Source organism: Cyclopterus lumpus, chromosome 3 (genome assembly GCF_009769545.1).
Source record: "Cyclopterus lumpus isolate fCycLum1 chromosome 3, fCycLum1.pri, whole genome shotgun sequence".
NCBI lineage: Eukaryota > Metazoa > Chordata > Actinopteri > Perciformes > Cyclopteridae > Cyclopterus > Cyclopterus lumpus.
Genome location: NC_046968.1, coordinates 21,845,141 through 21,862,879, shown reverse-complemented (window position 1 = coordinate 21,862,879; position 17,739 = coordinate 21,845,141). Strand labels below are relative to the sequence as shown.

Below are 17,739 nucleotides of genomic sequence, written 5' to 3'. Positions count from 1 at the left end.
TTAAAATACAGAGATGTGCAGCACATAAGGCAACACCCACTTCTAGACGGTCACGATCCATTAGTTTGCGTGAGACAACATCTTGTGAAGCCATGCGTTGGCCTATTATTATTAATGAATTCATATGAAGTCAATCACAGTGCAACAAAAACAGCCCCCCTCCAGCTGCACATAATCCCATTATTTGACTAACTAACCTGGGTTCTGAAAGCGCATAAACCTAAATGCTCTACCTTCAGCGGTGTGTATGTTGATATTGACACACGTGGCCTACGGGGTGCTGATTGTAGTTCAGCATACAGCATGATGGGGGACATGTAGTCTTCATCTACAGCCCGTTGTGTACGGGCTCTGATTATGGAAATAGATGATTGGCATTAAAAAGGACCGAATCATCACCTCTTAATCCCGAGCTAAGAGAAGTCCCTATGAGTAATCCATAAACTATCCCTGCGTTAGACTGCTCCCATTTCTCAACCTGGAGACTGCGCAGAAAGCCGTCGGGGTAAAAAGTGCGGGTGCAAGCAGAAGTGAGAAAGTTCCTAGAGCCGAGGTGCAGGATGTCCCGTTGAGGAGAACAAAAAAAAAAAAAATCCTGTCGAGGAGGAGAAGCAAAAAAAAAAAAAAAGAAAAAAAAAAAAAAAACCTGACGGGGAAAAAGAAGTGCGCAGCTCCGAGCGAACGGCATTTACCATCCCATAGATATTGGCAAACTTGGGGGAAAATGGCCTTTCCGACGTTATTTAGCTGTAATCGGATTGTTCTCAAAGTGTTTATGATTCAGTTCATCGCCTTTCAAGCAACGTATGCTGCCCCTTCGCCTATTATCAGGTTTCCTGGAGACGATACCAGTCCAACAACAGACAAAGAAGTTGCTCTGGTAAGTTTTTCTTCACACTAAGTGGGTCAGTCTATGTGCAGTAACAGTGTTTACTCCTGAAGTATGCAACTAAACTGTTGGGGAATCGTTATGTACGTTGTTCAATTTGTTTATTTATTTATTGCAATCACTTCGTATACGTACTTAATGCCGGAGAGTTCAACTATTTGCATGTCTGTTTTTCTCCTTAAGCACTATCTGAATAAGTTCTATGGATGCCCACAAGACAGATGTAACCTTATGGTGCTCAAGGACACCCTGAAGAAAATGCAAAAGTTCTTCAATCTGCAAGAAACCGGAGAGATTGATGCCAAAACTGTGGATATCATGAAAAAGCCCCGCTGTGGCGTCCCAGATGTGGCCAATTACAACTTCTTCCACAGGAAACCCTTGTGGCAGAAGAAAGACATCACTTACAGGTCAGGGAATCAACTTTACCTACATATTTACTGGCCATTATCCTGCACATTATATATATATTATATTTTATTCTACCAATTCGTTCTAAACCTGAATAATAGAAAAACTCAAGCCATGACATCATGGAAGTTTTTAAGCAGTTTGGTCCAATAAGAAAAGGTAAAAACATTACAACTGAGCCGAAAGCTTAAGTTATTTGAGATGCTTTGCATGCATTACACCAGGACGTCATATATGACGTTTGCCAAGCAGAGAAAGGTCAAATGACTTGACCCCACCCAGCCGCTGCCCAATAATACAACGAGACATACTTATTGGACTATATCGAAGTCACTCCACAACACTAAGGTTGAAATGTAATTCCCAAAGCAGTTTTTTAACGAGTGCACAAAAGTGTAAATACAAAGCCAGAGTCGGTTTGCTTTGCGAGATGGACCACAGCTTGGCCCCGCCTGACCCCCCCCCTTCCCCTCAACCTCCAGTCCACCCCACCCCCCATCCCACAAAGTGGCTGTGCGCTTGCATCTTGCGTCTCGCTTACACCAGCATTCCTTCACAGTATGTGTCAGGTCTTTTGTTTTCGTTGTGTTTGAGGTTTACAACAATGTGGAATCGGTTTATTTATATCAGCGGTTTGTGCGTGCCCTGATCATTCCAGCCCGTCTGTTCACGAGGGACACTGCGAGCCAAAGACAACGGCAACTCAGAGATCTTAGACTGTGTTTAAGAGGGACTGTGTGGACAGGCATGTGACAGGGTTTGTAGCTGAACCATCATCATCAGATCATTCATTAGTTAGTCCATGATCAGAATGATGATCTTATGATATTTCTGCACATTTTTCTTCTTTCCCAAACATGACACTCACAAAGCCACAGACGTCTTTTGTTTTTATGATATATTTTGTCTTGTTTAAGAATGAAACTGACTCTCTGCTGACTCTGTAGAATCCTCGGATACACTCCCGACCTGGATGAAGAAGTGATAAATGATGCTTTCTTCAGAGCCTTCAAAGTGTGGAGCGACGTCACCCCACTCACAATCACCCGCATCATGGACGGAGAGGCTGACATCATGATTAACTTTGGCCGCAATGGTATGGCATGTATTTAGACAACAGACAGTATATAGACACTGTATTTATAACATGCTGCACTTAAAAGACAACTTTAGTCAGTTGAACTATCATCGGGTCATTTGTACATTGTAGGGCAGTACAGTCAGCGTCTGTGAGCAAGTGAAACTCTGTTGTTTCAGAACCCTGCAACTCAAATTCATTAAATATTCAATACAAAATAGGTTTATTTTATAGTACATGTGCTTGTGTGACCTCAAAAAACCCTGCTGACTGCAACTGTCCCACTCACCGTCTTTGTCTTCATCTCTTGTCTGGGGATATGGGAAACTTGAGTGCATGCTTACAATCTTACTTGCCTTAATTAATGTGGCAAAGAAATGGTATCGCAGGTTACAATTCAAAGATTTAAGCACTCTAGTAACTACGTTGTGATTACGTGAAGTTGCCTTCCACCTCCCAAGAGGATAAATTCAGCTCATGTTAGGTCATAACCCAAGTTAGGAACTGCCTCGTTGACATGTTATTACAGTAACTCTGCGCACCGCCAACCTATATTTTAGGAACACACAGGTCATTCCAACTAAAACAGCCATTTGATACTCACGCACAGGGTCATGATCTCTTCTGTCTAGCCATGGCTGACCCCATCAGGAAGAAATCTAATGATAATAATGGAACAAAAAAAACAAAAACATGGCCACTTCAAAAGGATGGGAAACTCTGGAATATTTTGAGCTTTTAGAAAACAAACAAATGCCACATGTTACTTGTAGTATTTCCTCTTCAAACTAACTTCTCTTGTTGCTTACTGGCTAGCTAATAGCTGCACATTCGTACCAGTTGTTTAAAAAGAAGAACATTGCTTGTGATATTTGTCTGGAAGTGTTCATGTTGAAAGATGCCATCGACAGAGCACGGAGACGGTTACCCCTTCGACGGCAAAGATGGCCTCTTGGCTCATGCCTTTGCTCCAGGGCCAGGAATTGGGGGAGATTCCCACTTTGATGATGATGAGCAGTGGACGCTGGGAGACGGCCAAGGTAATGGGGAGACCCTGTTGATACAGAAAACAAACTGAAGCTTTCTGCAATAGCTCCACTCCAACCGTTTTAGGATTTGTGCTGTAATCTTACACAATTTGTATCAATTTGTCCAAACAATTGGTGCATTTTGCATACCCACATCCAGTCTCTTATTCAAAACAATGTACAGGTACCATATTGAGATGACTGGGAAGAGCGACACAAAAAATCACACCGTTAATATGTTTGACTTTCAACTACTTTGTTCGGATTTTCTTAACTTTGTCTGAACTTTCTGGCACTGGTTATCAGCCATCTGGAAGCTCAATAGAAGAAAAATAAATCTCTGTTGCAGGCATTTGCATTTGGACGCATTGACCCAGATAGTTTAATGTATTTCCCATTATTCAGAATTGTCTTGTCTGAATTCATCATTTGCGCAGAAGTAATCTATAAACCTATTTTCCTTATCTCATGACACAAAGAAGTCACTTAGAATGAGCTGTTTTTGTGTTATATCAGTGCCTTTGAAAGTTTCATCCCATTTACTACAATGCACGTGTAATAGTTTTCTGAGCTCCTTGCTGTTTTTAAGAGTCTACTTTTAAGTAGCCTCTTGTTTCTATTTAGGCCACCACCATTTTTTAGTAAAAGACAAGTATCAATATTCTCCTTTTTTTAACAGTGGTGAAGGTGAAGTACGGCAATGCTGATGGGGAGTTCTGTAAGTTCCCCTTCCTGTTCATGGGCACTGAGTACAACAGCTGTACACCTCAGGGCCGTGACGACGGCTTCCTGTGGTGCTCCACCAGCTACAACTTCGACGATGACGGCAAATATGGCTTCTGCCCCCATGAATGTAAGTTCGACCTGTGGTGACAACACTATTCCGTCATTTTGTGGCCCTGCATGACCTCCGCTGCATTGGTGGCATGCCCTACTTGCATCTGGAATTGAAGCAATGTCTCCTATACTGGCAAAGTAATACTTCATAGCAGCTGCTCTGCTGATTTTTGACAGAAAGAAAGTAGGTTAAACAGTATGCCAGGAAAGTGTTGTTTTCTGTTTGGAGTGGATTATGGAATATTTCTTTTCCAAGTGACTGCCCCACTTTAGAACACTGGGCTTTGTTAAACATTTTGTTTATCTGTGGTGTATTGCTGTCCATGGTACTAACATGATCACATGCCTATTACATCTGAGTGCCAAAGTACACATGTACTAAGTTGTTTTATATAAGAACATGAGAGAGGCCTGTTTGTACTGTGTTGTTAAGCTTTTGTATTGATGGGGGGAAAAATTTCCATTCCACCTTTTTTTTTAGATTCAGATTTCTCCTCTTCTCTGAACTTACATCATCACTCAGCGGTCAAAAGGATCTTTGTTGTTTGCAATGATCATGTAGGAATTGTAGATTGCTCTTTATAAGCATTGGAACAAATGAACTGTGCGCAATGTTATGTTATTATAACGTTCCCTATAACACCTCTTTGTATTTGTTGATTTTTTTCTTCTTCCACAGTACTATTTACCATTGGTGGAAATGCAGAAGGCGCTCCATGTAAATTCCCCTTCACCTTTCAGGGAGAGAAGTATGACGCATGCACCACTCAAGGCAGGGATGATGGTTACCGCTGGTGTGCCACCACTGAGGACTACGACCAGGACAAAACCTTTGCGTTCTGCCCTGAAACTGGTAGGTGGTGTTATTATGTAAAAACACATCCCTTTTCTGTTGCCCAGACATGAAATGTGTGCAAACACTATCTTCTGTCTGTGCATCTTGTTTAGGGTTGCAAAGAAGTTCCGCTTGTGAATTTCAGTATAAAAGTTGTACCCTTTAATTGTGTAATTATTTACCATACCAAGTCTTATGGCATATTTTGTTATGCCCATTTAATTAAATTGTGACATGCACTACATTCAGCAAAAACAAACTCTTCTATCGTAATTTGCAGTATCCATTTTTTTTTAAATGTATTTATTGATGGAAATTGGTGGTATACAGAAAGTAAATTGGGAGGCATTAATGGTGCAATCTCTTTTTTCCAAACAAATAACATCATCCAACAGTACTTTGAACTATAAATATAAAATAAATAAAACACACAAAATAATACTAATAATAAAAAATAAAAATGATAAACCCCCACAGTAATAAGAATCATGAGAAGAAAAGCACACACACTTATATCTTAAGCCCTATCCATTTAAATAGGCATCAACCATCTGCATGCACCGCGCATTCTCCGATCATATGCGTAGGCAACACTACATGCCCATCTCAGCCAAAGGACTAGTGTTACATGCGTTCACGTAACCTTTCATTATATTATATTTTATGATATTTCAGATCTTAGCCTCACGCTAAAGCAAAGTACAGCGTTCATAACTTGTTAACAACGTCTGCTAGTTTATGCTAGCTAGCTGTTACCATGTAGCTCGATTGTGCCTGAATTGGGGAGTTTTATTGAATATATTTCCATTCCTTCTTTATTGTAGTTGTTCACTTTACAAGACTTTACATTTTTTTAAAGTAGGCTACCTTTCCCCATTAGTTAATCCACCACTTGGCACATTTCACATAGTATGTAGCCTATATGAAAAGTGAATTCCTTTATTTAGCAAATTAATGGATTATGTCTGCCTATGATATATTACAATGTTTGTTTCAATCTGCATGGTAAAAACAGCCTCCTTTTAATTCCTATGGAAAATGACCACCCTGAATATTTTCTGAATCTTTCGCAACATTTGTCTTGTTTTAGGGTTATGAGCTTGCGTTTTACTGGCTGTGTCTATTTTGATGTGCAGTGGTGGGTGCTACAGGAATACCAGCTGGGGTTTTCGGTCTTGCTCGTGGTCTGCCGAATGGCTGTGAAAGTATTTTAATGTGCAGTAGCAAGAGTTATTTTCCATTCTGTCAGTGGGACTGGTTATGGTTGCGGTAGTGTAGTAGGGAGGGAGATATACGCCACTGGAGCTTTCATCTGGTTCTAATTGATTAGGAAAGTAGCTTTGTTGTAAGGTTTTTTGCGATAGCTTGTGCTAAATAAGAAATTATATATTTTTTAAAACAAAAACAGAGCTAAACCTGTCTGCCAGATAGAAAATGATCTCTCTTTGAAAGAAAATCAATTTGGGCGGGTGCTTTTTGGTTTTGTGCCCCGTGGATTAGTTATTGATGTCATGCGTGTTGTGCCAGTGCTTTCATGATGCTGTTTTCAATATCATCTGTGCTTGCTTCACAATACAACACAATCTGTTCTGAAGAATAATTCTGGCACATGAATGAACAAAGTTCATTACACATTTCACTACATTACACTTGTGTTACTCCCACTAGCCATGTCGACAGTGGGAGGGAACTCAGAGGGAAGCCCCTGTGTCTTCCCCTTCACCTTCCTGGGTGACACCTACGAGTCCTGCACCTCATCTGGACGCAGCGATGGCAAGATGTGGTGCGCTAGCACCAAGAGCTATGATGATGACCGCAAATGGGGTTTCTGTCCAGACCAAGGTATGAACAGTAGTTGTGGACAGTTCTTGCGTATGCATTGGTCATTTTGTTACTGGCACACAGACAATAAAGGTTAGTTTGGTTGTTATTTAATCATTATGTCTCGTTCATGTGTCATCATACTCCATGATACCTAACCCTAACACCATACAGTAGCTACCAATTCCCATTCCTCCTTTTTGAAGGAGTATTCAGGAGTTTACAGTAGTTTACAAGTTTCTTCATTGTGCTGCATGTTTCCAGGTTACAGTTTGTTCCTGGTGGCAGCCCATGAGTTTGGTCATGCCCTTGGCTTGGAGCACTCTCAGGACCCCGGAGCATTGATGGCCCCCATTTACACTTACACTAAAGACTTCAGACTTCCTGAGGATGACATCAAAGGCATCCAGGAGCTCTACGGTGAGATGAATTGTCATGTGAGGCTAGTTTCCTAACAGGGATCAAGCCTAATACGAGAACAAGCATATTTTCCTATTAGAAGCCAGGAATGACTAATGTACTGTGAGTGTGTAATCACTTTCTCAAAGATGAAATATTCTGGTGAATCTCTTATAAACAGGTGTGCCAACCGACAAACCTTTGCCTCCAACCCAGGGTCCAGTTACTCCAATGGACATCTGTAAAGAGCCAGTTGTGTTTGATGCTGTATCCCAGATCAGAGGAGAGACCTTCTTCTTCAAGGACAGGTAATTAAATCAAAACAAACAAGAAGTCACAATCAGCAAGGGTGTGTGTGCTATATTACCACCAAATGAGGTAAGAACACTGACGATCCCGCCCTCAAATGCAGACTAGCCAATTTTAGCCTAGCTTCGACCTGGTCTGACCAGAGTATGACAGCTCTGCTCCAAAGACTCTCGTGCAATGGTTTTCTTCATTTCCAGGCTAGTTTTGTTAATTTCAAGCTAGTCACGGGTAAACAAAGAGTCAATTTATCATCCAAAATCACAAATGGAAAATAAGGCCCGAATTGGATTTAATAATCATTTCCCCACAAACAAAGAGCAATTTCAGATGAGGTTTCTTGTTATTAAGTATTGCCCTCTAGTTGCAAAACACTTTGTGGTTAAGATGCTTGTTTCATGATGGGACAATTAGCTAGAGGGACAAATACACTATTCCTCTACCCATACAGTGACAACCAAAATACTCAATCCTAAACACAGTTCCCTCTCCACTGGCGCCAGTGACTGCAAAGTCTCGTAAGCTGACTGTCTACTGGCCATGTGGAGAAGTGAGTTTCATGAAGTGTTGTGGTTTTGTCAACAGTCTTTATGAGTCAGAGTATATTCCGATGGGAAGGTGAACATTTTCATTACAACAGCTGAAGTTTGTTAGAGACAAAATTCTCCTGGACGTCACTTAGAACAAAAGTAATAATGTGGTGGAAAAAGACCCGATGAAAAACACAAACAGCGTCCTTGTAAGTTATAATATCTTAATGCCTCTAGCTGTGCTATGACATTGACTCCTTGCAATTTTATAGGTAACAGAGCTGAGTAGCTGTCATGGCCGTAAACGTGTCCAAAGCAAACAGGCCAGCATACCTCCGTACCAAAGGCTCTTTCAGTTAGCCTGGTTTTCCTCTCTGAGAAGCTTGAGTTAAAAATGTTATAAACAAGCCACAATCCTGCTCACAAGTTGCATACACAATTACTTTCCACCTTGCTGTGCCTCCCTACCACACATATGCTTAGACTGTCAGAGCAGAACAGACACACTTAACTATATAAATATAAACATAATATATATTTTTGGTCTTTTTATTTTTCCCTGACCCACTGTTCGTTTACATTAATTCTCTCTGAACCATGAATCGAGGCAAAGTCTGGTGAATCCACTGCAGCCTGATTCAAGTATGTCACATGGTCTCTCGGGGGGAATAAGGAAAATAAATGTATTTCCCCTGATCATAAATTGTAAAACACAAATGTCGAAATGCCATTCGGGTGCATGAAGGGTATTGAAAGCTATGGTATTCTTTATTGTAATCTAATTCAGTCAAGGTACAACACCAATCTTTGGGTATGTGCAGCTGGGACAATTTCAAGACATTTATAAACTATCATAATCCAAAGCAATGGTGTTTAGACAGTAAAGAAAGGCCCATTGGTATGTCATGTATATAGTACCTGGAATATGTCAATAATTACAATGTTACATACAGATGTTTTGCATTTAGCTTCATGGTTGGCCATGTTCAGCAGCTCACAGTGTTTGGTAGCTCTCTTGGAGTAACCACACAAGTCTTTGTGTGATATTTTCAAGCAATTCTTGATTTGATATTTTAATTTCAGTTGCAAGTCCCAACAGACTGAGAACTGAGAGGAAGCGGAGAATTTGAGAACAGAGTGATCTCAAGGCGCGGAAGTGAACGTCGGTAGGATTTATCTTCCTGAAGTCTGAGATAAGTGAAGTTTCAGTAAGGCCTGTTGTTCTGACCTTCACAGAGACTGAGTAAGTTGGCTGAAGGCCATGTCAGGTTTGTGAGCCGCAGAGCTCTGGTACAAGCCACGTTTTATAGCTTCAGAGAAGAAGCGTTGCCTTCTGGGTTCCGGGGGTTAATGCTCATTAGACTCTTCCATTGTAAAAGTATGATCCCCCTTTTTCTCCTGGCTCAGCATATTTCTGATGTAGGACACATCTTAACATGATGCAGTGAGTAATACTTATAGCGCTCACTGAGCTCAGCATAGTGTCTGTCTGGAGGCTTAAGGAGAGGGCAATTATAAAGTCTGTCTCATAGAAACAGTTTCGCCAGCCCACTGACTCTGTTGCAAGGAACTCATGCGCATGTGCTCGTAGCCTAGCATGTAGCCAACAGAAGCTATTTGCAATGTGCAGTATTTACTTTCAATAGTAATCCTTAAGATTTCAGTTGATTTGGTGACACACGTGTGTGGTTTAAGACTCTTTTTAGCAGCGACTTTGTCAGAAACACAACTGATGCATCGCTTTACAGTGCAGCCAAACAAACTAAAATTGTTTTGATAAAGAAGTTAGTCAATAATAATTATGACCGCAGTCTGAAATGATATTGCAGACATACTTTTCTACCCAACAGCAGGGTACAATACTGTAGTTGGTTACCTTGCTGATGAGTTGATGCTGTGAATGATTGTCAGCACTAATCAATTGCGTTTCCTGTGGCTGCTTTATTATAAAAGACCGTGTTTTGCCAGATGAATTATTTTAATGGTAAGCAACAGCAGATTGCAAATTGCACACGCAATATTTCTCGTGAATCCCTCGTGCTTGGTTGGCGATATGAATCCAGCGCGGTAGTGGCCGCCACTACCACTAAAAAATAAACATTGAATGGCTATTGCAGAATGGCCATAATTAGGATCAAAATTGGGCTTGACTTCATGGCAATCTTTTCTTTTTTTAATTTTTTTTTACCATTTTATTTTTATTCAACAATAAGTACTCCAATACAAGTCATCAACAACATCGACAGCCAGAAATAAAAATGAAAAATGGAAAACCTGCTGTCATATCAAGTCTGTGTTAACTGCCATAGAGTCCACTTCCTCCATTTACTGTCCATCCGTGATCCGTACCCCATTTTCTTGTAATGGCCTTTTTACCTGCAACCATGAGTATCTTGAATAGATACAAGTCCCCATCATGTACATCATTCTCTGTGTGCATACACAGATACATCAGTTTATGATTCATTTGAAATTTGTATCCCAGAATATCTTGTGTTATCCTATGGACCATTCCCCAAAACCCTATTATTTTGTGACAATTCCAGAATATATGTGCATGGTTGGCTTCAGATGATGAAATTTCTCCAACATGACTTTCTTGTTTCAGAATAATTATTTGATATTTTAGGTGTGATAAAGAACCGTATTCGATTTTTCCAGGAAAACTCTCTCCAGGCTCGCGAACAGGTTGTTGTCTTGTGTTTTTCCCACATGTTATCCCATTCATCTTCAGATATTTCCATATCAAATTCTCTTTCCCATTTTTCTTTTATATACCCTGTTGCGTTTTTGTCATTCACCAATGCCTTATATAGTGTAGTTATAGTCCTAACCCGGTTCCCTTTATATGCATCAATCATTACTTGTACCACCTTGTTCACTTCTAGAGAGAGCTCCTGTTCAATCCGTTTCCCATAATAATCCCGTACCTGTAAATATTTGTAAAATTCCCGCCAATCCAGGTCATATTTTGTTTTCAAGTCTTGAAAACTCCTTATCCTCCCTTTTTCCACCAGTGTGCACCATGCCGTAATGCCCTTCTCCGCCCACCTTCCGAATCCCCCACCGTGCCCAGCTGGTTTAAAACTGCTATCAAAAGCCACCCATTTCAATAAATTTGCGTTCTTCTCCGCCTTATTATGTCTAAGTAATTTGAACCATAATAATCCATTTGATTTCTAGCCTTCTTAAATGTTTCCCTATCTCCTATTATACTCTGTATCGGACACATTCCAAATGATTTTTCCATTTCTTTCCATTTTGCTTCATAGTCCAGTTCACACCAACTATGCACATATCTCAGCTGGGCCGCGTGGAAGTATTGTTTCAGGTTCGGCAGGCTCAGGCCCCCCTTCTCCCTCTTTAGCTGGAGAGTTCTGAATCTCAAGTCTGGGTAACACATTCATTCTTATTAATTCAATCCTTGAGCTAAAATCCAATGTTAGGGTGGTCGACTTCCTGGCAATCTTAACTTTGAAGTAGAACATTCATAGAGTACTGAGAACGCTCCATTAACTGCCAGTTGGCCTTTCCACTGATTAATTACCCAAACAGGTTTCCACTCGACAGCAGCACAAGGGATATACACACAGGATCTGTCATCAGAGCTTTTAGTCTAATATAGTGTTTTTTGCATTTTTTATACTATTTACGGGAAATGGCTCAAAACTTTATTAACTTAAAACATGTGTGACACACAAAATCCATTAAAGTGAACATCGTGGCTGCTGATATTTCCGTTAGAGTTATATTATTGTTTCATTGAAGTGAAAGTAATCATTCTTCATTACCACAGAGTTATAACAGGGCTTTGAAAACTTCAAATGCAAGACAAATGGATAAACTGCTTGAAGGTTTGAAGTCTGAGCAATGGTTTGGAAAGAGCTCTTGCAGTTATGTGAAGCACAGCACTATATATGCTATATGACTATATCCTGTTAATCTGTCCCGTCAAACAGCCACCAGGCAGATCTCTTTTTTTTTTTATTAAATAGAGACAGGAAGAAAAGACAGAAAAGCCCTCTGGATATTGCTGGTACACTGCATGAACTTGATAAATTGATCCACAAGAACACTGCTAAAATAATGCAATTAGATGGTTAGTTCAGATTGAATATGTTTCCTCTTTCCTCCTGACAATTGTATACAACTTCAGATACGTCTGTCGGTTTGTTAGGTTTTATTCTCTCCACATTTTATCATTATTGCAACTCATTTGAGAGATGTTTTTCTTTTTGAAAAATAGGTCAGTGGAAAAGAGTTTGGGAAGCTGCCGTTGTTGTGCAGCCGTGTATTGGAAATCCGGGCAAGATAGGTCTTGTTCCGCTGGCGTCTGCAGCCTCAGTTCTAACGCGAACCAGATGCTCATGAATCAGGCCATTGTGGCTGGCTCGGCCAGTGAAGCACTTGCACTTAAACCTCCTCTTACACGCACACACACACACACACACTTCCCCCACCTCCTCTTTACCCCTCTCTGCCCTTCGTTCACTCTCATTTCGTCTGACAGCTCATCTACCTTGCAGCCACTCACCCACTCGTTCTCTTCCTGCCAGGTTCCTGTTCAGGTCAGTCAATTTCAGAAGCAAGCCCAGCGGCCCTCTGCTGGTCGCCACCTACTGGCCAGACCTCCCTACCAAGATAGACGCTGCCTATGAAAACCCAGTGGAGGAAAAAACCGTCTTCTTCTCAGGTATGCTGGAGAAAACAAACTGTGGCGAAATGGTTGATTTAGACCTTTCTGAATATTGATGTAATATTGCATGAACTGGTCACCCTGTCCCTCTACGGTGATCAGAGAAACAGACAGCTCCACTTCCACGAGTAATGAAGAGGTGTCTTCATTCATTTACCATTTGGATTCACTTAAGGGTGGCGTTTCTACGAACTGAAAGATTAGGAAAAGAAGGAATGTCGGCTGGGCACTCTTGTGTGTGGTGTGCACTCTTGGTACACTTCAGATATTCCACCATACTTATTAGTGGTTTATTATACGTTCTTTGCATTTTAGCAATATGACAACCTTCCTGAATACTAATGAAAGTTACATAATGTATCCGTCAGCTTCGAGAACCTGAGAAGCAGGACTGGTTTGGCTACGGGGGAGACTTACCCTGATCAGTTAACTGATGATCTCATTCTGCCGATATGATATATTTGATTAATAGATGTGTAGGAATACAAGATAATACCGTGAACAATTTTTTTTTTTTACCCTCATTCTACTTTCCAGGCAACGAGATGTGGGTCTACAAAGCAGATGAGTTGGAGAAAGGCTATCCCAAGAGGCTCTCAAGCCTTGAACTCCCCACTGATCTGCAACAAATCGACGCTGCCTTCAACTTTAGGAAGAACAAGAAGACTTACTTTTTTGCTGGGGACAAATTCTGGAGGTGAGGGGGAGCAACGCTTAAGCAACCATTTGTGAGCCTAAAGCCTTTGGTACACACCGTAGCGAGTGCTGTTGGTGTCATCTCATCTAAGTCTGGATCTAGTTAGTGTTCGTTGTGACCTAAACTGCACCGTAAATTCTGGAAGACTATGAGTGGTTTCTGTTTGTGTGATGGAGTTGCGAAGCACTCATTAAAGAATTATACTGTTTACATGCGCCTTTTATTATGTGTACAGATACAATGAAGATACGAAGAAAATGGACCCTGGCTTCCCCAAACTTATTGCAGATTCCTGGAATGGCATCCCAGATGGCATCGACTCTTCCTTCAATCTCAATGGCATTGGTAAAAAAACATCTCTTTTCACATAATTTGTACATTTAGAGGCCCTGTGTGATTTCAAGAAGGGACATTTGACCAGGCTCCATAGGAGTGCTACATGCTAACATGCTCACATGTACAATGCTAAAATGCTGATATATAGCAGTTAGTAACCATTGGTACCGTCTTAGTGTTCTTAGTCTTAGCATGCATTCATCATTTTCAATTTTAGTTCATTAAAGATATTCTAATAAATGTATGAGGAACATCAAAGTCATTAGTTTAATGCAGTTCATCCCGAGCAGGACATGGAGGGCCATCTAAAACTGTTGAGACATTTTACTCAAACCACAAATTTCAACCTCATGGTGACACTAGAAGAAAAGCAGCAGGGTAACTAAAGTCATTAGGATTTATTACGCGGGCACAATGAATGTCTGTGCTGCGTTTCCTGGCAACCCATCCAATAGTGGATGAGGCATTTCACTAAAAGACCAAAAATGGTACCCCTATAATAGTGCTCGAGGAAAGTCGGTTGATGATGAAAGTCTCAATCTTCTGGGGACCATGGTTTGTTCAACATATCATGGAAATTCATCCAATAGTTAGTAGTAGTGAGATATTTCAGTCAGGACCAAATGGTGGAGCGACAGATATAAAGACATTACCATCCCTAGACCCATCGCTAGCGTTGCTAAAAACTAACCAGTGACCACATCATTTTGTGGCTATATGAATACTACAAACATAAGTTATTTTTTTACAACATTGAATAAATGCCATACTATTGTACCAATCTTTCTTGGGATGGCTATGAACTCAGTGGGTAGAGCTACTTAAAGGCCTTTAACTACAAGGTTGCTTTACAGCAGACCACAAGTCCAATTTCACATATGTACCTGAATGTGTATGCCAATTCTAATAAAGTGTATGCGTTAGTTAACAATCAAAGAATAGAAACAAAATAGCCAAAAGTATCCGAGACCTACAACTTTCTTTGAGTCTTTAAAAAGACATAAGGGGGGAAAAAGGGATTTTATGGTGGTTGTGGCGCTTCGATTATAACTGGATGAGAGCTGGTGCTTTGTGGGCTAGTTTGCAGTGTTCAGGCCGGCATTCCTTGTGGTTAGATTGCAGGAATATCCATATCAGCGAGTCTTGCACGGTGCCTCTGTCAATAAAACCCCTCATATACGACAACCGAGCAAGAAACGACGTCATCGAGCCAGAAATGAACCGTTTCGAGGAACTGACTGAAAATGAGGAAGTACAAAACGGTCAAAGGGAGTAGCTCTGAAGTAAGGGAGTCATCTGTGGCCTGATGTTGATAGAAAACAGCCAGAGGAGGAGCAGTTGCTTTATGTCTCTCATGCTTTTATTTGCTGCGAGTAAATACCTCAGAATGAGTTATGTAAGCTTGCAACTAGAGTGCAAGAAAAGTATGGTGCAGATTTTTTTTGTCTTGACACCGCCGGTAAACTTTGTCTGTCACTGTCAGCCATGTATCCTTGAGGGAGAGAGGTGGTGTGCAGACCAGGGATGTTTCCATCACTGCTCTCCTCACATACACACATTACTGTAAGCATCACCTAGCCCCTTCCCCACACAGTGGACACACATATTATATAAAGAGCGTCTGTGCCGCGCTACAGAGGTGCCTGTATGCTTCCTGATTAGCATGATTCAGAGCGAGAGAGGCTTAACATTGGCTTTAGCAAAGCCCAATTTCATGTTCCCATACTTGTCACTTTGATTGAAACTGATTAGTCTATTTGCTTTTATTGATTTAAAGTACAGTTTTTTCATGGTAGTTTTCCCTTATCTTACACAAGGAATTTATAGTGGACATTGTAACTTCTGTAATTAACTAAGTGTGCATTGTGCCCGTCTTTAACAGATTACAGCTACTTCTTCAAAGGCAACCACTATTTCAAACTGGAAGACAGCAGCTTGAAGATTGTCAAGTTGGGTGAAATCACGAAGGACTGGCTCGGTTGTTGAGCATTTTCCAAAACGTCGCGCAACTGGCTAATTCCCGTAATGATATCTGACCTCACGAGGACTTTGCCATAACACCGCACAGGACTTGAGGTCGCCGCAGTGCACACTGTTGTAACTTTTTATCCTGGCAACTCCTACACAGGCTGAACATATAGGCAACTGGATATTTGCTATATTACGGTGTGATGTTCACTTTTTTGTTGTTGTTGTGCTGATGCAGATATATTTCAACGTGTATTCCCCCCCCCCCCCCCCCCCCCCGGTTTATTGTTTTTATGTATTGTTTTTTGGTTTATTTTATTTTTTAACTCAGACATCAGGTATGTCAACACTGCATTGAACGCAGTGCTATACTGTGCTGTGAGATATTGCCGTTTTATACAAATTAAATTCTGAACGGCTGTTTTACACTATATGAGGTATTCATGTTGGCTTGGAAATACTTATATGTCCAGTGTACAAGTGCAGTTTTATAAATATATCACTTTTAATGTTCATTGTTGTGCAATAGATTTGACAACATTTTAACCGAAAATGGTGCTTTAGAGATTGCTTTTTGCTTATAGTCCTGTTTACATACAGTATATATATATATATACATACACCCACACACATTTACATTATATAGTCTGTGTATCTATGTCTGACTACTTAGTATACTCTGGATGTTGGAAAGTAGATTTTTGGAGGCACACATTATTCTTCATTTGATTAGCACTTTGTATAGGACTATATTAGGGGACTGCTTAATATGGAGACCAAATTGGTGTTATGTGAACTTCGTGTTGCATTCTCTTCACTAATGGTACAGTGAGATTAAAGGCACAGGTTGCCTCCAGAGGCTTTATTGATTTGCTGCATGATGGAATCATGTCAAGAGTACCGCAGTAGTATTGTTTGATTATCTTTTTTATATATTCTCTTTTCTCTCTTTGGTTTTAACAATACAGTCATTTTGTTTTGTGTTGTTTTTAATGCTTGTGCACTTTGTGACTGTCATCAATAAAGATGGTTAATATAATGTGGATCAGTGATACGCAAACAAATGACTGTGCGCTTGCAAAAAGAACTGAAGTGGGTGATTGATGCAATTATGGGCCTTCCCCATTAAGCTTGTGAATTCAGAAACAAATCATCAATTAATTCTGATAATTTATTTGAGCGGAAGTAGCAGTACCACTGTGTAAAACATGATTCAAATATATATATATAAGAAGATAATATAAGACTGATGCTATACATCCCTTTAAGTTGTACTGGTGTGGCTCCAAACAATGCATGGAATTTGAATATATCATTATGATATCATATGTTGAGGTTGAATATTTAAATCTGAGGTGACTAATAAACCGTAAAAATAAATGTAACGTTTGTGGAGTAAAATGTTGGCAACAATATTCCGAGGTAAAATATAGTGAAGTACAAGTATGAAACAGCAGCATGAAACAAAAGTACTCAGTAAAGTAAAGTACACGTAAAGTACCTTCAAATGGCACTTAGCAGGACTACGCGAGTAAATAACCTTCTTCCTCTCCACCACTGCTCAGTGATATCTCTTCCGAGAGAGGTTATGGCTTTCTTTTATGAGCAGCACCGAATGAGAATTGTTTATGAAACTGCGCCATCACGTGGACATGCATGAAAGCTTGTAAACAAATATATGTTTACGTCGCATTTCTCCCTCAAATTCGCTGCTTCTTCGCCTCCTGTGCACTACTTCCCGAGTGTCGTTATGCACAGATTGAAAACAATATCGTTTTTATTCTAATCAGTAATTTGCACAAAGCAACCGCACGCACGACCGCTGACTGCACTCCGCCGTGGCCTCTCGCTTATACATTATGATATGCATTAGAAACACGGAATAATATCATCATCCTGCGAACACGT

The 17,739-nt window shown here is 40.5% G+C and overlaps 1 protein-coding gene across 1 annotated transcript; it reads left to right on the top strand.

Moving 5' to 3' along the window:
- Positions 1 to 631: 631 nt before the first annotated feature.
- Positions 632 to 17,180, top strand: mmp2 (matrix metallopeptidase 2). Its single transcript, XM_034529628.1, has 13 exons — positions 632 to 880; positions 1,073 to 1,299; positions 2,248 to 2,396; positions 3,290 to 3,418; positions 4,086 to 4,259; positions 4,923 to 5,096; positions 6,747 to 6,920; positions 7,164 to 7,319; positions 7,480 to 7,606; positions 12,691 to 12,827; positions 13,368 to 13,527; positions 13,763 to 13,872; positions 15,746 to 17,180. Exons 1-13 carry the CDS (start codon positions 725 to 727, stop codon positions 15,847 to 15,849), a joined length of 1,977 nt encoding a protein of 658 aa, XP_034385519.1. The 5' UTR covers positions 632 to 724; the 3' UTR covers positions 15,850 to 17,180.
- Positions 17,181 to 17,739: the final 559 nt, after the last annotated feature.

What these genes read in the sequence shown, in the direction of transcription:
- mmp2 (XM_034529628.1), top strand. Translation starts at nt 725, where the DNA reads ATGGCCTTTCCGACGTTATTTAGCTGTAATCGGATTGTTCTCAAAGTG. An exon ending in GACGCTGGGAGACGGCCAAG is followed by an intron (nt 3,419 to 4,085) that starts GTAATGGGGAGA and finishes TTTTTTTAACAG; the next exon opens with TGGTGAAGGTGAAGTACGGC. An exon ending in AGGCATCCAGGAGCTCTACG is followed by an intron (nt 7,320 to 7,479) that starts GTGAGATGAATT and finishes TCTTATAAACAG; the next exon opens with GTGTGCCAACCGACAAACCT.